Raw genomic sequence first — 20,560 nt, 5'->3', positions numbered from 1 at the left:
CTCTTCATCATCTTGAGAAATTAGTTAGCTGCTCAACAGAATTGTAATTCATCCTTCTTCTACCATTTTATCAACCCTTGGGTCGTTTTTATGTTGATTTTGAACAGTGTGAGTGCTTAACAATTGAAACGTTTTGACAGGCCTGCAAAAGAATGAATTAAGTGTCAGAAACATATTTTTTAGGACACATGTTCACATAAAACGACAGAGCATAGATGTGCTGTTTAAGCATGTATCCACCCATTGTCTGCACTGCGTTACCATTTTAGGATTGTAGGGGACTGGAGCTAACGATGTGTCAAGGCAGGTTACGTCATACAAGGAAAAGCCACACCTGCACAAAAGAACATCCAACACTCAAGACCATGAAGCCCAATTTTAAACCACGGATATTCTCACCGTAACGCAACACAGTTTACCTCTTTGTAAAGAGGTAAGGTTCTTTCATTGGTGTCAATACACATGAAGTCCTCCATTTGTGAGAATGGTTAATTGTGTGAACATCTAAAAATGTAATAAAACAAAGGGTTTGAGAATTGTCGCCAGTGTTAATTATATTTTTATTGATATAAAACCAGCTGTGGGAAGTGGATCTTTGTAACAGTAACAGCAGAACTCACGAATTTAGAAGCATCGAGAGTAGCTTGTTATTTTACTACATAGTTAATTTTTGAGTTAAGTGAAATTAATTGAAATAAGTTATGTGTACTTATTCTCCTTGAACATGAAAATGTACAATGAAAAACACCAAATACCTGCAATTTTTGACATTAGCTTAAAAAGCCTTTATTCACTCATCCGTCAAAACATGGAGAAATTATTGACCTTGTAAACGAGTACATGACAACAAAGACAGATGTTATTCCTTCCTCTTGAAGACCTGCACGCAAACTATATCTTCACATGTCAGCTCCTGTAGAAGAGAAATAATCTGGTGTTATTCAGAAGAAGGGACATACAGCGTGTTAAACGACGCTCAGAAACTCACCAGGTAGAGTTTGTCTCCGTCAATCCAGTGTTTCCAGCCACGGTTGGCCTTCTCCCCTTTCTGAGTGCACACCAGCTTGTTTCCTTCCCAGGTCACCAGACTCTACAAGACAGCATGTACCTCACTTACTGAACCATTAACCCATGTTGTGTCTCCTGTGTGCATTTCAGACCGAGAGCTGAGGGAGTAATTTTCTGTAAATATGTGTTATTATTACTGCTCTGGGTGCTCAATTGAAGTCTAATGCAACCATAAAGAGTAACCAATTTACTCTTGCTTTTATGTTGTCATTAGGGATGTATTTGCTTATCTTTTATGACTCTTCTTTGTCTTAGTCTGTGCACTGAAGTCTGAAATATTGAAAGGATACAATAACAGACACTACAATAACAACAAATTGGGTTTGAAATTATGAAGAAAATTACTAATAATGCCACATGAGAACGTCAATGAAATATAATGAAACCTAAAACAAATACAATATGTAGCAGCTTCTCGGCTTTTCATTTGTTATGATTTGCAATCCTATTTTGATATAAGACATGTATATTTTCATTCAAGTCAATGAAAATGGGAACTTCGCTTAAAGGGGTAATATCATGCAAAATGTATTTTCTAATGGTTTCCCAAAAGTAATAATCGTCCCCATACATAGGAATAATGGCCCAGAAGTGAAGAAAATCTGTCCTCTCTCGACCTGGCTTGATTCAATTTTCAAAAAGTGTGTTGCTTCAACGAGCTAATCAGAACTCAAACCCTAAATAGTGTCATCGTGGGTTTAGCCAATCCCAATCAAGGAATGCTTTCTTTGCTCTCTTTGACCCTCCCACAATTAGCAAGCTCTGCTCTGGCACATGGCACCACCAGAGGAAGTACTTCCTCTGGTGGAAGTACCATCTTCCCATAGATAGGCATGTGTAGGCGGAGCCAGTCCAGCTCACACAGACACAGCAGATTTTGAATGCAGCTCCTAGGATCCAATATTCAAATGGATCAAAATCAAGGAAAAACTGGATTTGAGGCAATAAACTTTGAATACAATGTTTTAGAACCAATGAGACCCATGTGAAAACGTTAGAAAGCTGTATAATATGACCTTCTAAAGGACACAGTACCTGTAGGTATTGTTCTACACACGTCAGTTGTCTACAGTTTTTCTAATGAGGTCTTAAAGCATATATACAATCTAATTTGTTATCATTCACACACTTCTCAGAAGTTTGACCCACCTTGATGTTTCTGTTGTCCAGCCCCTTTGTGTGCTCATCGAATTCCACCCCTACAGTAAAGCTCAGCTCATAATTCCTGAATGTGCTGAGTGTCTTGAACTCAAAATTGTCTCCATTTTGGGTAACCACTTTGGTCTGAGAGAGGGAGATGGCGATTTTCCTTGTTGCGAAGTCAATATCTAAGAGAGAGAGAGAGAGAGAGAGAGAGAGAGAGAGAGAGAGAGAGAGAGAGAGAGAGAGAGAGAGAGAGAGAGAAAGAGAGAGAGTTGATTATACATCTAATTTAAAATTGACCTCTCGATATTTTGGTAACAGGTTCCACCAGACTGAAAGAGCATAAATTCCAATCTGTCCAACTTTCAGGAAAGACAAGACAATCCTACCAGAATCAGGTCTACGAGAATAAAACATTTCTTACCCAACGCTTTCAAGTAATCCTCAAATTTATCATTGTTTTCAAGTGTCCATTTTCCATTGAAGTCTGCAGGCATGGTGGCAGCTGGTGACGCGATGGTGTGTAGACTTTAGACAGTGCAAGAAGGGGGAAGGGGCAGGGTGTCCTCCTGCTTTTATATGAGTCGGGGGCATGGGGGCAAAGAACTATTGATAAGTGAGCTTATTGCTTGAAGACTAATTGCAGGAGCGGCTGCTTTTCGGAAGGGTTTGGGACTTTTATTTATTTATTTCAGGCTTCATTTGATGATTGAAGGAAGTTACAGGTCATGCCTGCAGGTGTAAACCTATCAAAAAACATGTACCACTATCATTCCTCTTTTTTTCACATGTGTTTTTTGAGCAAATACACATGCACATAGTGCAGTGATGGGTCGATGTACAGTGTACAGACAGGAGAGGCTATTTTGTAACCTGTGCCAACAGGGTTTTTTTCTTTATTTGTTCTTGTCCTGCGGCAAACTCAAATACTAAACTGGAATCCTTGAACTTTGAGTGTGTGGTTTACTTAAGTTCAACTTGTTTAGCAATAAATGGTCTATATGAGAATAAAGAAAAAAAAATGTTTCTGAAGTGTGGCTATAAAACGACAGACGAACATGTTTCACTGGAAGCCCCTCAAAGTGCTATGCCATTATCACAGTGGGATAAACACAAGTTGAACTTTGAGTGCAGATAAGTTTCATGAAATGACCGGAAAGAAATACAAACCTGATTTAAGGTGGAATTCAGGTTCTTTTTTTTAATTTTTTACAGAGCTGAGTAAATAACTTTTATAAAAAATTGGGGGGGGGGGGTAGTATACGATCACTGTAAAAGTTTCTTTTTGGTGCCAGACTCTTGTTTTGATCCCTTTCTGAAAGCTTCATTTTATAACCACCCAAAGCAACAGCAGGGTAGGAATCAATACCAACAACCCGGGGAGTCACAAGCAAACTGAACCCACAGGTCGACGCTGGTGAGGCGGCCGGGTTCTGAATGCAGCAGGAGAAAGAGGAGCAATGTGAGCAGCAGCTCAGAATGATCAAGTTAGTTGGACAGCTGATAGACTGGCCAATTGGTGATGGCAAAGGGAGCTGACAGATTAAGTGATTCAGATGGCGTGATTTCACTTTTGTGGTTGCTGCATAAATGGAGGCCTTCAGATTTCTCTTGCACGGCTGGAGAAGCTTTTTCAAATTACAGGAGCTGCCTCTGAACTTCAGGCTTGAAGAGTTGCTTATTTGTGATGCAAATACATTGTAAAGATACTTCAATGAAGACAAAAGAAACAACGGGCAATGCTGAGAACTGATTTATTGATTGAGTCATCCTACTGTCAGTGGTACATTCCCAAAGGAACTGGGAGGGATATATACATACATCATTTCTGATATTCATTCTGGAGGCTAAGCCTTAGTAACAGACGTCTGCAGCCGTCGTCCACATTCTCAACTCAGTGTTTTTGCACACTGAGCTTACATTGGCATCCATCCTACAGAGGAACAAATCTTCTCTCCCCAATGCATTCAGAACTTTCCCATTGCTCATTTCAGCATGTTGCTTTATCAGTGTGGTTCACTTATCTGATCAGGAACACCTAGAGTTATGCATGCGTCCAGCACATCTAAACTAGCTAATCAAAGCACACACCCTGAGGAAAATACACAGCGATGTATTTTATGATGTTTCATGCCAACCTGCCCCCCTTGGTACTTTGTGTGACTTGGCTTGGGCAATGCAATGCAACAATCCTTGTAGAATATAAACGGGCTGTTTGATGAGAAATAATATTAAGAGCAGGAACAGGGTCATATGGAGATCGAGAGGGACCATAGGGGAAGTTGGATGGTACGTCAGAGGCTTGGATTGTGTCTGATGTGTCAGCCAATGTGTGCTGGGGCATTGTGCGGTTTAATGAGAGCCTGTTTAGGTCTTCTTGAAGACCTGCTTAGAAACAACTCCAGCGGCTCTCAGCTCCTGCAAGAAATGAAAGACAAGTGCACAATTTTAGATTTAACCTCTAACAATACCCAGAAAAGTGATAGTGACAAATGAACCAATTTCATTATTATTATTATTATTATTATTTTGTGGTATTATAGAAAGGTCTAATCAATCTTCATAGAAAATGCTATTCATCTGAATGACAAAATATGTTTCAGATTATTACGTTTTCTGTCATAACATTAGTCACAAAATAACAAGGGATATATAACACACAATACACATAAGGATCTTAAAATGATTATCAGGAGAAGGTTCAAAAGTGCAAGATATCTGAATTAAAGAGAAGAGACAGGCATGCCCATGAAACATGAAACAGAGCTGAAAGAAATGAACATTGTGGTCCATCTAACCTTGAGATTTTCATCTGAAGAAACACTCAGGAAGACTCAACTCACGAAGGAACACTTTTACTCTTTCTGTAAATTCTTCTTTCACTAAATAATACAAAATGTATTCCCACTCCATTTGAAAACCAACGTACATCCCCCTGCCAATCCCTTTTCTACCACAAGAGGCCACTGTTGCCTCACATTTAATCTCTCCTCAAGCTCTTGGGATATTCCTGCTAATAACTAATTTCATGGCTGCTGATTGAAAACATCTGTTGGCATCACTTAAACCAAATAATTTGGCAGATTATTTTTACTTAGCTTTGATAGCAGTAATCATACAGAGGAAAATCTGATAATGCTAAGCTAATGAAAATGGTAATGTGGAAGTCATTACTTTAGAGTATTTTCAGCTGGAAATGCTTTCATTACAGGCCACACTGGGCCACGCTGCAAATTTCACCAGGGAGATGATGGGGGGGGGGGGGGGGGGGGATATGGGGACTGAATGACTTTTTCAACAGAAATTAGATTTGCAAAGTCAGGATAATAACACGACTGAGAGTGAAATATGCAGGGAAACTGGAAGTCTCAGGTAAACAGAGGAGAGGAGTCCAGTTAATGGAACAACCTTTTTTTAAAATAATATAAATGTCAATATTTTGGAAAAATTGAAGTTCAGTATGTATTTTTACATCTAGTTGTAAAATTGTGCGACAAACGCACACACGCAGTTTCTACACCGTGTGAAGAAAGTGAAGTTTCCTCATACATGGGAAAGCATTCAAACTACACTTGAACTTCTCTGGACTCTGAGGGGGAAGTGTCTCAATAAGCCTTACCACAGCGAGGCTTATAAAGTACTTATATATAACCAGTAAATTCCTCCTGGAAATAACACAATTACCTCAGCTGTAAATAAGTCATATCTAACTATTTGCAACTTTCAGGAATGAGCCATTGGACTATTTCATACTACATGTTCAATATATGCACTACACATACAGTGCTGAGAGGCATTTTGCATTCGGATTATTAAAGCATCCAAATTGAATATATATTAATATTCATGGAAGACTGGTGTTTTCTTACCAGATGAAGCTCATCTCCATCCACCCAGTGGGTCCAGCCTCTTCCTTCAATTTCCCCCTTCTGCACACAGACCAGCTTGTCTCCATCCCAAGTGATGGTGGTCTACATGGCATCACAGGACACAGAGAGAAACAGGTACAGGCAGCCATTAGTAACATGCAACATGCTGGTTTAAAAATACAGCATGAAATATTATGAATGAATGATAGCCTTGCTTTAAATTGGAATAATTATTGAGATAAAACCTAAACATACAGACACATGTGACTTTCCCTCAGGGTGACCCTCCAAACAGCTTATAGCTTATCTATAATCAGCCTATCAGCATACAAAAGGGGCTTTTTTTCAAGGGGGTACTGCAGATAATCTTTGATCCTGTTCAGTATTCAGTGACACAATCTGATTATCATGAGTCCTGACTTCCACATCTTGGCTGGCGTTGCTCGTCATTATGTCAATTCACTGGCAGGGGTGTGAGAAGTTTAAAGAAAGTTTTATGAGTAGGAGGAAAGTTTAATATAAAATGACAAGATCTCACCACAAATACTTTCTAATTATACTATATGCTGTCTGGACGGGCTCCACAGGAAAAAAGTCAGTTCATATGCCCATAGAATTCACACATTAAGATTATGTGTTAATGCTACAGATCCACATAGGTCTCTAACATTTGCTCTACACTCACCATGCATTTCCTGTCATCCACCCCAGACAGATCTTCCTCAAACTCTTTGCCCACGTGAAAGTCCATGTTGTAGTTTTTGAAGGTACTGAGGGTCTTAATGACTATGTGATCCCCATCGTGGGCGATATCCTTGTCAGGCTTCAGCAGGGTGGCAATTTTCCTGATGGCCACATTCACATCTGCAACAGGCACCAAAGCAAGACGGAGAAGAAATTAATGGGAACGTGAGCGAAGCAATGTGAAGAGAATGTCACAATTAAAATATTTGATTGCAATGAATGAATGAATGAATGAATGGCTTTTGTAATTTTTATTCAGACTAAGTGTATTTAATTGAGGACTTTATTTAAACACGAGTTCATCTAATTTCCATTCTGATGTACATTTTAATGGGATGATACAGGTTTTAGCATCTGTCACATGTGACTTTATATGCTGAAGATCAAAACTGCGATTGCCAAACAGGAAGGCCATCTGATAAACGGCTGCATAAACTGCAACATTTCCAATTAGTCATAGTTCAACTAAACTGAGATTACACCCCATAACACATGCAGATTTCAAGATCTCAGCTGGAATTTAAAGCCGAGACAAAAAGGTTGCTTATCAGAATTAAGATTTTGACATCTCATATCACCCAAGCCCTCTCCAGTCATTAGACACGTTTTAACTGCAACATCGCTTTAAAAAGGATTAGTCAGTGTTATGAATCCAACTGAATGCAATTTCTATTGGGATCACAATTTTACAATTTTAAAATTTTAAAATTTTCACAATTTCACAATTTTACAACTCGAACTTGTATTTCATGTGGTTTTAAACTACTTTGCTGACATCTTTTTATTCAACATTTTAATATGTCCATCACAGATTAAGTTTCTTCTCAATATTTTGATCCAAATGATGATCCACCCCATTACCTCAGTGAATCCATCCACCCTGCTCCAAACTCACCCAGAGCCTTGAGGTACTCTTCAAAGTTGTCATTGGAAATCATCTTCCAGTATCCGCTCAGATCGACAGGCATGTTGTCTTGTTTGTGCTGGTTTCCTTTAGGTCCGCTGAGTGAGGAGGTGCGCTGTGGATGGCTGCCGGAGGGGTAGTGCACAGCAGCTCTGTCAAAAGCCTCAATTTGAACCAAACGCGTTTTAATCCGATTACCTGACGGGTTTCATTTATTTTATGGAAATTCGCCGCTCGCACCTCCCACATCCTCCCCGTAATGGAAAAGCACGTAACCTTCTCAATCCTGCAGCATGCCGGTTACATGTGGCATGCACACACTAGCAGAGTGTTTACCAGCTGAGGTGGGATTAGGATGAATACACTTTTTATTAGTCGACCCAGACTCAGTCATCCACGTGTGGCAGGTTTGGTCTGCAAGCTGATTTTTTTAAAAACATTTTTAATTGTATAATATGTTTAAATTGAGTTCTTCAATAAAATGCCTAATGAAATAAATAAAAGTATCACTTAGATGTCAAATAATTGGATGAGGCACATCATGAGGATATTGTTCACATTATAATCACCTGAGTTTAAAATGATCCAGATTATATATGAAAAAAAAAGACATCTTGCACAATATCTTAATCCCATCTTTTGTCTGGCCTCAATAACTCAATTAATTTAATCTCTCTCTTTTTTTTTTTAGTCTGGTGCATCCAATCCGCTGCCTAAATCCTTCACAGACCGGAGCGCAGACACATCATCATCTCTCAAAGGATGCCATTCAGTATCAGTGGACACAGTAGCGCTTCCAGCCACTGGCCTCAGCGAAAAAACACCTCCTGTAGCCGAGCAACTGTCAGGATTACTTTAAATCCTCTGGTGGAAAATAAAATACACATCTCACAGACACACTGTGTGGATGATAATGGAGGGAGTGAATAGATGGAGGATTGGTGTTGAAGCTGCACAGAATAGAGACACCCACCACAATTTTGATACAGTTTACGGCTTAAAACCTCTGTCATCCAGTTGTTAAGGCGCTTACAATGGACAATAAACTTGTTGAACTTAATCAGTAGCAACACCATCCAAAGCTCATTCTAAGCAGCGTGAAAAAGGCCCAATAACAACTTCCAGATAAATAATAGATCAAAGAATAATTAAGAGAAAATATACAGTTTGTGTCGATGGTTTTTCACCTTTATTTTCCAGCAGATTATGGTTTTATGAGGGTCATACAGTGATGTAGTAGTGAGCACTCTCATCTCATAGCCAAGTGTCCCTGGTTTGAGTCCAAAAAACATGTGTTTGAGGCTGTTTGGTCACTCTTAAATTGCTGATAGATGTGAGTGTGTGGTTGCTTTCCTTTGAGGATTCACCCTGTCATGGTGTGCCCACTTGTCCAAGATGTACCCTGCTTTTGGACGGCAGCCTGCTGCTGGGATCGGCGCCAGCGCCCTGCAACACTGAGTTAAAGATAAATAGAGGGGTACATGTTGAGATTAATTTGTCTGATAATTCAGCCCCCTCTTTGATGTTTTATTTTCTCTTGTTGTCAAAAGTTGCAGTAGTTTTCAAGCACACATACTATTTGGTGACCCGACATATGCTTGTGTATGTGTTGGTGTGTGGTTGTCTGAACTGCCTTTACCCACAGTTAGCAAGGATCACCTCCAGCTGGATGAAGAGGTGTAGAAGATGGACGGTCCGAACATCATTCTCGCCAAAATTGGTTGTGTCTGACGTTGCGATTTCAGAGCGGATCAGTGCTGGTGGAATTCAAGTTGACAGCCACAAAAACAACAACAACAAAAAAAACAACCCACACCAGTCTGGCAAAAGTACTTCAAATAGAGACAATTTTATTTAGACTTATGTAAACACAGAGATGTGTGATGTGAAAAAAAAAAACTACAAATAGATGAAAAACTTTTATCAAACCAGGCTCGGTATGTGCAACACGTTGTGTGTACGATGTAAAAGACACCAGAACACAATGACAAATGCTTTCTGCAAGGCTGAAAAACACACTCAAGGATAATGTATACTTTGCGAATATTAACAAATTTGTGCAAAGTCCAGTGGAGGCAAACACAGCCAGTGATCCCGGAACAGAAGCGCAGATCTGTGAGTGAATTTGCATTTGAAGAAGTAATTCTCTCCGTCCATCAGTCGTCCAGACTCTCCACTGGCTGTTGTGCTTGTTTGATGAGCGGTCTCAGCGCCGTGCCCTCATTTGTCTTCTCGCTGTCCTCTGTGTAAAGGTTGTGCTGGTGAATATATTCTATCACAGGGTCAGGGACCAGGTATTTCACGCTCAGCCTCCGTCTCAGTGCCCGGCGGACCTCTGTAGCGCTCGTCTCGTTTCTCACCCACTCCCTCACCAGAAAAACGTTCCGTCTATGGTGAGACAGCATGTCCGACTCGTGCACGGCCCGCTCGGGCTGCAGTCCCCCTCTACTGACAGCCACGAGGCCAAAGTCCCTGACCAGCTCCTCCACATGGTCGTCGAGCCACAAACCCGGGACCTTGAAGGTGTCCAAAAGGTCCGCTCCGCACAGAAGCTTCAGCTGAGGAGCTGGACCTAAAGGGAGACGGCAAAAGAAAGAGTGAGGGTGAACACTCTATGCTAACACGCCACAATGTATTTGAACATGTACCACAAAACACGATAAATTGATCGTTTGCTTGATATTTTAACTTATTCTACTGCTAAGAGACGAGATCCAATAAGCTCGGCCGGATGTAGACATGATGTATTTAGACTGTAGAAATGAGTCTACACTGATAATTCTACCAATTTAAGTTAGTTTGCACTGCTTGTTCATGTTAAAATGTGTCCATCACAGGTTTATGTGTACTTTATGTTCATAACTTGATGAAGAGACACGCACATGTTTTCCAAGCCAGGCTACAAAATCCAGTTGATTCAGTGCTTTGAAATTTTTTACCTTTACACTTTACCTGAAAGTGATTACTCTTATAAGTAATCTATAGGTTTCTTACATTATATATATATTTGCTGCTCTTTTGATCAATTTTCAAGCAGTTATGATGAAGAGTAACCTAATCTCACAGTCACACTGAAGAAAAATGGCCAATCAATGAGCCATACCTGAACTGTGCTCTCACTAATAAAGAATAACAAAAATAATTGTATATTTGTGAAACTGGGATATATGAAAGGAAAGAAAGAAAGAAACATCAGTCCGGACTGAGGTATTAGCAGGTACAACACAACCAAAACCCACCTTTACAAATTACTAACTGACTGTGCTTGAGGCCAAAACATCCCAACAACAATTATATTTTTTTAAAGCATTATTATTTTCATAAAAAGTGAACTGTGTGAACATTGTGTTTGGAAAGCAGATACAATCCACACAAAAACAAAACAAAATGTAAACTCAGATTTTTGTTGAATGCAAATACATTTTTTCTTTCTCATATGTGATGAGCTTCCTGCACTCTGACATTTTATGAAAACTGTAATTTCTATTTAGTAGTGTAACAAATATTTAAATAAATCATGGATAATCTATGAAAATTTGAGAGAGAACTGATTGGCCATCTTTAATATATATATATAACAATCACCATTCCGACACATGCAACAGCGATGTATTTGTGGGTCCTTGGTTTTTTTTGAGCATTTAGACACTAACACCCACCCAGCATAAGTATCAAAACCATCACTAATTCTCTTTAAATACTGCCATTCAGGCCCACTGAGTACCATTGGGCCTGTACTTTGCATGTGTTAGCACAGGCACATTATCTGGGATTGACACAAATCCTTCCCTTGTTACAGAGCTTGTTAGAAACGGAATATTAAACTAATATCAAGAAGAGTTTGCAGCTTTTCTGGCAGCAGTGGTAATATTAGCATGCTCAGAGTGACAATGTGGGCTGTTATTAACCATGTTTGATCAGTTATTTTGCAAAGTCCCACTGAGCCAATGGTTTCAATAGAAGAAAAGTCAAAAAGACATTAATGATCTCTAACACACTGCTATTGTGCGAGTGTATTTGGCCGTGTCCCTGCCTGCTTTTGCCGTTCGACTGTGGATAATCTTTATTTAAATCGTGATATACTTATTCAAAGAAGTAGTGCTGACAAAGTTTCGTCTTGCTGTCAGAGGCGTGTATTTATGTCATTATGCATTGTACCTATGCTGGCAGATTTTCTCCAGGGGAAAGTGATCTTTTCATCTTCTGTGCAACAAATCTTTTCTGACAGCTCACCTGTCTGTAGTGAAGTACACAACAATATCTGCTGTTTGATCTCGACTCATCCTGAGCATCTTTTTTGGATGTAATTTGAAAATAAATGTGCACCGTCTCACTTTAGAGATGCAGAAAAAGATCCTGCGGGGAGTATTTACTCGACTCAAAGAGAAGACTCCTACACACAGCCATATGAAAACCGAATACCACAACTTCAGCTACTTATTACATATGTGGAAAAACAGACTGAATGCATGCCGTCAGACATCTGCTCCTAAAATGACAAGAAAACACTCGAATTAAAACCTGGTATAGTGAACATATTTCTTTCTCAAAATGAACAATGGAACTAGCCACATGCTCATGGGCACAGTGATGGGTGCAAGTACATTTGCTGTTTTATCTGCATGGGAGTTGAATAGGAAACTGAGAGGTGCCACGAGCAAAGACGCGTGTATTATGCCGTGTGCCGCTCTGCAGCTGGCGCACATTAGCGCCCTGCAGTTCATCCTCCGGTAATCATGGATGTCTTTAAAATATCTGGGCGAGTCCACGAAACTAAAGTAGAAAATGTGCTTCCATCGAAAACAATTTTAGGCAAATTCCCAACAGGACATGATCTAACAACAATTTTTGTACTACTTATTGACTAAAAACAAAAATCTTTTTCTTGTTTTCATAAATTCATGATGGCTAAATATGTGAAAATGTAAAAACATATGAGTTTGGTTTCGTACTTTACTCTGTTTTGTGTCCCATGTTTCTCTGTACGTGCCCCCCCCCCAAAGCTCCTCACTTTGTCCGTTCTGTTTAACTTCATGTATCCAAGCCTTGTTAATTCTTCTCAGGTCCATTACCTGTTTTACCTGTTTTTGATTCGTCAAATTAGTTTAAATTTTGGTTTGATTTCTCATTTTGTGAAGATTCTTTTTAATTTTCCCTTTGTTCAATAGAGATTGTCTTTTGTTCCTCGTAGCATTAAAATGGGTAGGAAAGAGACAAATTGTAAATTATATTATTGTAAATATACATGTAATGTATATTGTAGCAAAATATTTTAAAACAATGAGTGACTGTGAATTAATGAAAATATGGCTAAAGGAAGCTGGTTATTATCAATTGATGATTGAGAACAAGGGGTGGACCAAATGTTTTTCCTCTTCTGATTTCTTTACAACTCTATGCATAATATATGTGTGCACACACTGGTAACTACAAGACTTTCGTATTTAAATTATTCTTTCTATTTTGTAACTACTTAGTCCTTTATGCTTTAAGCATAAATATCGATTCAATTGATGGTTCTTACCTGGGAATGGAGTGCCATTTCCACTGGAGTCAATGTGTGTTCCTACGCTTTGCACAAACTCCTTAAGAATACGCCCATAGTGATATCTGTCAAACAACCAGAGAACAAAAGGCATCATTTTATCCATTTTTGTGTAAATACACAGAATTTCATCAAAGTTTGGTGAAAGTTGGTTAAAAGTTTGATGTTGCATCCTTGTGCTGTGTATCCTCACCGTGTTGTGCATTAATTACATTGCTTGCACATGTACCCAGGCCACAATTTTCCAATTTGAACATTGTTATCAAAACTGACTAAAATTCCATAAAATTGAAAGACTCACAGAGAGACACAGAAAATAAAGTCCCCGGTTTTCAAGTACAGCTTCTTAAAGTGTACGTGTGTTTGTGTGTGTGTGTGTGTGTGTGTGTGTTGTGAAGGGAAAGGATGTGGGACCTGGCCTGCCTACAGCCTCAGGGACACAACGGTACCACTTCATGCCTTGATCAGCACCCGTGTTGCGTAAACACGGCTTACAAGCACCCAGCTGAAAGGAGTGCGGGGTTAACTCATGAGGGGATTTATGAGAAACGGGAAGCAAAGAAAAGGCGGGGGGGGGGGGGGTGGGGGGGTAAATAAAGTGCAAAGAGGAGAGTGAAAGACGATGCTGAGACTTTTCTTAAGCCAACATGCCATGTGTACATAAAGTGTGAGACACATTCCCCCGTCCTCCCCATTAGATGCTCACAGCAAGGAAGTGTTATAAATCTACCTGGTAAACGTCTGTAATAACGAGGGAGCGAGCACTCGGTCATGCTCACTCTCATTTCTTCTTGCAGCACCTCTGGCTGCATCTCTTCTAACAAATTCATGTGCCAGACAGCCTTTTACAAGGGCACCGTTCCCACTTGGCCAATGAATTTAACAGTCTGTGCCCCCAATTTCACTCCATGAAAAACCCAGGGCTGATATGGGTCCAGTCGAGCCTGACCGCCCCCTGAGACACTAACACCAATAAATTAGGCACAGGGAACCTGGTAACACTCTGTTACATAAATACTTGACACTGGCATAATGAAGGGCTGTTTGAACTGATGCTTTTTGGGGTAAGACGAGGACGATCTTATCTCTCTGCAGTGAAAGACATTTCAAAATATGACATGCTATAAAAGCCAGCGATGACTCTAAACGCAGTGATTTAAAGATCAGCTGTTGTAGGAAGTCTGAGGGGAATTCCTTAAGTGTAACACACCTATACGAAGATAATGGTAAATTAGGTTCAAATGTTTTGTCTGGAAGGACACTAAAGGTAATCTGACAAAAAGAGTCTTCTCAAAGCAACATAATCTTCTCTGTACTAAATCTCCTCGCTGATTAACCACTGATGCACTCTATTAAACAGTGAATGGCTGGGGAGTTCCTGACCGCAGTTATTAAATTCACCTTGAGTAATAGTGGATGTAATTATCAGTGAGGTTCCTTGACGACGACGGGTCACCGAAAATGGAAGGAATGAGCAGAAGTGGGCAAAATATCCTCCTGCGCTCTTTCTGTGGTGTACGACTGAGATACTCGAATTTTCACACATTAATATTTTAAAGCTAATCTTCCATGAAACATGATTTATACCTCATGGTGACCACCGTCTCCGTCCAGTCTGGCTGCCGGCTCTCCCATTCATCAACGTTGACCCAGCTGGAGCTCTGCAGTGCCAGCTTTGCCATAGCGATGCGATGCTCGGCCAGCACCAGACCTTGTTTTCCATAGCCGTCACTCACGGGCGACACAATACCACCCACCACCTGGTACTGGCCTAAAGGAAGGGAAGATTAAGTTTTCTGGGTCATGGCAGCTGATAAAGAAAGGGAATATAACTCAGTAGATAAGGCAATCTCTTAGAGATACTGATGTTAATACCATTAATGCTTCATCGGATCTCACGGTTGAGTATAATTAATCTTTTTTTTTTATTTTTTTTTTTTAATAATGGGATGATGAGGGCGCTTGATCGCGACAAAAAGTATCAAACAATTCTCTGACTTTTCTTTGTAATCAATCTAAAGAGCTTAGAAAAGATTGAAAGAGCGTGAGACTCAGATCATCAACAAACCAATCACACTCTGGCCGGGGGAAAACTTGAACTGGGCTAATTTCCGTGGAGGCACTGGCTGTTACAGATGTTTATGCAAATGTTTCCGCTGGAAAGGAATAACAATAGATGGCAGTCATTTCTGATGGGGGCTCTCAGGGTCAGTCAGCTGATGTCTTATAGGTAAGGGGTCAAAGTGAAACTTTAAGAGCATTAATGTTGCTGCACACTGAAACACAGCACTGTGTGGAGATTTACAAAGCATCTTAGACTGAGAGCGCTGACTCAGTATTAATTCTCATGTTATAACGATGTCCCTTTGACCATGTGACTGGGCTGGTGCCCCTATTTAGAGCCGATTTAGTATGTAAATGTTCTTGTGTTGCTATTCCGCCAATGAGTTGAGTGAGACTGGGGCCTGTTCGCAAACAGTTTACTTCCATGACAATGACACGGAAACACTATGGTCATAGAAAAATGTGGCATTAAAGGGAGTGCAGATACAATTTTTTGACCAATCAGAGACCTTAAATAAAAGCATAAAAGTCTATGCTTTTGAAAAAAGTGTTCGAAAAATATACTATACAGTGACATTATTTTGGAAATTTTTAAGTCAGTATTTAAGCCTTGTTATTGGCTCTGCTCAGTTGTTTTTAACTCTGCAGAATAGGACATGGGAAGGTCCATGAAGCTTTGTCTGCTGCTGCTAGAAACAAGTCTGAAACAGTAGAAAAGGAAAAATGTCGAATGTTGAACGACTGTTAATGTTAAGCTTGGATTTTATATTGCAGGTTCGCTGGTACATCCTATATGACACACATGGTTACTATCAGTGGCGTTTGTCGATGTAAATACTTGGTCTAGCGACACCACTGAATTCCAAAGTAAAGTGGGTGCACAACCTTTAAGTCACAACATTATAACAACCATACAGGCTCTGATACCATAATAGATAATGGATCCCATAGATAGCCGATCGCAAAAAAAAAACAACCCAAAAACCAGAAACTCAACCACCGGTAAAGATGTAAATATATGAGATTCTTAGAAACTTCTGGTCACCGCGTCACTCAGTTTCTCCACTAAAGTCAGAGTTTCATACTTGTACTCGTAAATAATTGACCAAATTAATTTTGCTCCGTAACTAACTGGTATTTGTGACGACTCGCTCTGAAGCAGTGCCTCAATCAGCGCCAGCCAATCAGCCCTGAGCATCTAAATGACGTTGCTTGTGGGGCTTCGGGGCTTCAAGCCCCACTAGGCATCAAAATCACGTGAACTGAATGAATGTAGCCACAGCCTGAGCATGCGCAGTTACACTTTACTGCATGTAGTACACACTGCATAGTGAGGGAGGGGCTGGGCCCACTAATACGCCATCGGTGTGGATCAGGAGAAAACACAGCCTGGAGCAGCAAGAGGAGACCAATAACCAGGGAGTACAGTCCTCACACGGTAATTATTTGCTGTATAAGAGGAAGTTTTATTCACAGACAAGAAAATATTGTTGATAATCTTCAAGCATTAATAGCATACTTTGCATGCAGTCCTTTCTGATGACACCAGGCGGGGCTCAGCCCCACCTGCCCCTAACGACCAGTCGCCCCTGGTTACTATACTGGGAACTATAACTGTTTCTGACCTGTGCGCTGCATGTGGTCTTTGGCCAGTTCGAACAGCCTCATATGCTGGTTGGTGATTGGATTAAAAGAGCCGCAGGCTAACAAGACGAGCGGAACACGGTGGGTGGCCATCTTGGTTTACCCCCTCAGACCGTGGGCAAAGAGACCTGGAGGGAAAAGTAGAGATAAGTGTTAATTAGCTGACATCTTAGGAGTCAGACATCTGCAGATAAAAAGATAGTTAAGATGCTAACAGCGAGAGGGAGAGAGAGAGAGAGAAAAGATAGCAAGCAAATAAAGAGATGAAAAGAAAGAAAGTGCACGCGAGAGAGAGAAAGAAGACTACCACAGGGTGAGGATATGATTAAATATAGCAGTGCAACCATGGCTGCCCTCTCTGAGAACTAATTACCATGGACAGAAATCAATGCAGAACACCGGTGAACCAACCGGCCAAGACTAACAACACAATAACAATAAAATGCCTCGTTTATTGTGTTATATATCTCAAACAGAGAGAGTCTTCTGCATTCTTTCCCAAGTTATATGAAGTGAGAAAGAGAGAAACGTAATTTGTCTTTGCAGTCTTGGCCTGATTAAATTAACTCTTGTGTGACTCAAACCGTACGAGTGCAGTGGTAGTGTCCGTGACCCCAGAGAGACAAAACCACAGTGATACCACCCATTTAGAACCTGGACATCGAGTCCACCAAGAGATGCTGGCAAAAACCATGTTGGCATCATTTTGCAGGCGCAGGACACTGGAGGAGGGGATCAGCTGCAACAATGGTTTGTTTTCATGTCCACATTTGTGTGTGCACTGAGCCTGGAGGGAAATTAACACCAGACATGGTTCAGCTTGATTCAACCACCCACTCTGAAGACATCCTGCTAACGTCTCTTGTCTGTTTATAAACAGGGTCATAATTGCACCAGTATATTATATATAAAGTGCAATGTATCTGCAGTGTACCGCTCTGCTCGTCGTGTGTTGAAACGTGGAGGCCGTAGGACGTTACTCTGTGGTTGAGAGTTGATCCTGTCCCTGAAAAACACTACTCTCTCTTTCAATATGTACAAATGTATTGAAAGGAGATAAAAGTGGATCTAACATGGGTGAAATGTAAGGGTTATCATTGTCAACTGTGATAGTTTTGGAAAACATTAGACCTGAGCTATTAATTGGTTATTATCATTCGTATTAGAATAATTGAAATCAATCTTTATGATTACGCAGAACATGACAACATAAGTCCAGACAAAACAGTATTGTGATTATCAAATATATTGATACATTCATAAACTGTAGGCTTGAAAAAACCCCAACATAATAAATCTTGCAAAATCAAAGTCTTAAAAAGACACTATCCGTGTATTACCAATTACCAATGCCACTAAAATCCATTTCTATTTCTAACCATCATTGTACAGGTCAAATCCTAAATTTAAAGTTGTATTTTTATCCTAAGAGAAACTAGATCACCCTAATTGAGTTTATTAAATTTTTTTTTTTTATCATGGTGACAACATCACACACATCCTGCAGTTGTACAACCTAACCTCTATTCGATGCACATGGGTACTGTAGCTCAGCCAATATGAGAATTATATCATAAAAATATAACAATTTCAGTGAAATTTTGACATCGTTGTAAAGATGTATGAACACAATGCAAGATTCTGCAAACTAATAATTAATGCAATGCAGTAATGAAGTCAGAAAAAAAATAATACTTGTGTTTTATCTTAATATTACTAGAAAGGTATATATCACTATGTGGAGGTGCATCTGAAAAAAAATTGAACATGTTGAAAAAGCAACAACAAAAAAAAGATAATACAAAATAAATAGTTCATTAAGCTCAAGGGGGAAATTCTTTACAGCAGTGCTCCAGGCAGAGTAGTAGTAATTCATGAAAAACAAGATGAAAAAGAAAATAAATCAAAATAATAATATAAAATATTGAATAAAATTTAGAATAGTTATCAGTATTTGCAAGTTAAAACTTGGAATTAAGTAAGTAAGTATGTAAGTAAGTAAGTATGTAAGTAAGTAAATAAATAAATACAATATTTACAAAGAGAGGCGCCTAAGAGAGAGAAAAAATATTTAAAAAGGTAAGCTGTAGAGTTTGATGGCCACAGGAAGGAAGGAAGGATTTCTAGTGGTGCTTCCTGGTACATTTTGGTGGAAAGATTCTGTTGCTGAAGTCACTCCTGCTGCTGACCAGGACATCATGGAGAGAGCCAAAGACGTTGCTCAAGAGGGACCTATGAATTCATCCTGTAATCCTACCATCTACAAAAGTCTACAAATTCATTCAAATTGTAAACGGCCATGTGAAAGTTAAATAAATGAATGAAATATTGTATACATTTTGGTACACAACAACAACAACAATGCTATCATATGGTATGTGTGAAGAATTAACTGTCAAAAATCTAAATTGTCAATGATCATAATTCTTTTTTGATGCACCTATATATATTAGCGGATTTCGGTATGTTGAGCACATGTCCCTGTAGATACTGTAGTATATTACTTGCAGGATGGGTTGTCATGCTGTTTTCAGCTTGGATTTACACAATCTGGCAGGTGATGCATAATCCTTATGTAAGTATGGAAGGACCTTGGTATAAGATTGTGCAACTGTGAACCAGACCGGCAGCAATACACACTGATTATTCCTTACTTTTATCTCAGATCTGGAGAAAGTGAGTGACTGCAAACTGTCCAATGCACTACTTTAAGTGAAATAGAAAATCTGAAGTTGTGAGATGACATTGAGCTGACAGCTATCAGAATTAGCTTAGCGCGGTGAAAACAAAGTGCATCGCAACAGTCGAGGAATTTGATCAGTGTTGGGATGAAGCAAAAATGATCCTGCATTCACCCACAGATGTTAAAACATGCACAATGATTAAGAGTAAGAATTATTTAATTACCTTATCTTCACATGGTTTGTGCTCGCTGAATGTGTCACATCTATTCCAGTCCCCTCGATCTGAGGAGGTGCTGCTCGATGGTTCCGGAGTGAGATTCTGGCAGAAGTGCGACCCCTGCTGGATATAAACGGAACGGTACAGCTGCGGCGCTCTCCATGGTGCTGAAACACATCGCGCAAGACGTTTGTCCCACAAAAGCTAAAGAATTAACTTTGTATGATAAAGGTTCATTTAATTGATTATCTGACCTTTCACAGTGATACAGCATCAAAAGTAAACTGTTTTGGCGTGGGTAACCTTTCTGTACCTGTTGTAAAATGCTTGTCAGAGAGAACAAAAAAAAAGGAAATATTGCCCACTATTGACTATCTGTAGTGCAACTGGCAACTTATTATAAGAAATGGCTGGACTGCAAATGGCTTTTATAATAACTGCTTCATCACAGAAATAAGCATTTCAGTAAATGTCATGGGAACTTTAAAATGACTGCTATATATCACCAGAAAATACCAAAAACAAAATGACTTCCTCGTATTGGCAGTTATAGCGACAGGTATTGCAAATGCAGCTGAAACTTGAGCAAACTGCTTACATTACTTACTATTTAATCAACTTTTATAAATATTCACATTGTAAGTGTTGATCCCAATAAAGGAAAACTGACCTTCTATA

General features: G+C 39.6%; 3 protein-coding genes across 3 annotated transcripts; all 3 read right to left on the bottom strand.

Moving 5' to 3' along the window:
• Nucleotides 1-859: 859 nt before the first annotated feature.
• rbp2b (retinol binding protein 2b, cellular) lies at nt 860-2,708 on the bottom strand (the record flags this gene model as incomplete). Its single annotated transcript, XM_080504145.1, has 4 exons — nt 860-913; nt 989-1,090; nt 2,218-2,396; nt 2,636-2,708. 4 exons carry the CDS (start codon nt 2,706-2,708, stop codon nt 860-862), a joined length of 408 nt encoding a protein of 135 aa, XP_080360271.1.
• A 1,870-nt stretch (nt 2,709-4,578) lies between these two features.
• rbp1.1 (retinol binding protein 1, cellular, tandem duplicate 1) lies at nt 4,579-7,792 on the bottom strand (the record flags this gene model as incomplete). The annotated part of the gene is made up of 4 exons (XM_080504146.1): nt 4,579-4,629; nt 6,081-6,182; nt 6,766-6,944; nt 7,720-7,792. 4 exons carry the CDS (start codon nt 7,790-7,792, stop codon nt 4,579-4,581), a joined length of 405 nt encoding a protein of 134 aa, XP_080360272.1.
• Nucleotides 7,793-9,622: 1,830 nt separating this feature from the next.
• nmnat3 (nicotinamide nucleotide adenylyltransferase 3) lies at nt 9,623-19,937 on the bottom strand. The gene is made up of 5 exons (XM_080502921.1): nt 19,889-19,937; nt 16,963-17,109; nt 14,861-15,044; nt 13,253-13,338; nt 9,623-10,300 (listed from the first exon to the last, which is right to left on the bottom strand). Exons 2-5 carry the CDS (start codon nt 17,072-17,074, stop codon nt 9,885-9,887), a joined length of 798 nt encoding a protein of 265 aa, XP_080359047.1. The 5' UTR covers nt 17,075-17,109; nt 19,889-19,937; the 3' UTR covers nt 9,623-9,884.
• Between the last annotated feature and the right edge of the window lie 623 nt (nt 19,938-20,560).

This window comes from Blennius ocellaris (assembly GCF_963422515.1).
Source record: "Blennius ocellaris genome assembly, chromosome: 10".
In the NCBI taxonomy this organism is placed as follows: Eukaryota; Metazoa; Chordata; class Actinopteri; order Blenniiformes; family Blenniidae; genus Blennius; species Blennius ocellaris.
Note: the sequence above shows the minus strand (reverse complement) of the source record. Positions and strands in the feature narration are given on the sequence as shown.

What these genes read in the sequence shown, in the direction of transcription:
- nmnat3 (XM_080502921.1), bottom strand. Translation starts at nt 17,074, where the DNA reads ATGGCCACCCACCGTGTTCCGCTCGTCTTGTTAGCCTGCGGCTCTTTT. An exon ending in AGACCACATGCAGCGCACAG is followed by an intron (nt 15,045 to 16,962) that starts GTCAGAAACAGT and finishes CCCTTCCTTTAG; the next exon opens with GCCAGTACCAGGTGGTGGGT. An exon ending in GAGACGGTGGTCACCATGAG is followed by an intron (nt 13,339 to 14,860) that starts GTATAAATCATG and finishes GTTGTTTGACAG; the next exon opens with ATATCACTATGGGCGTATTC.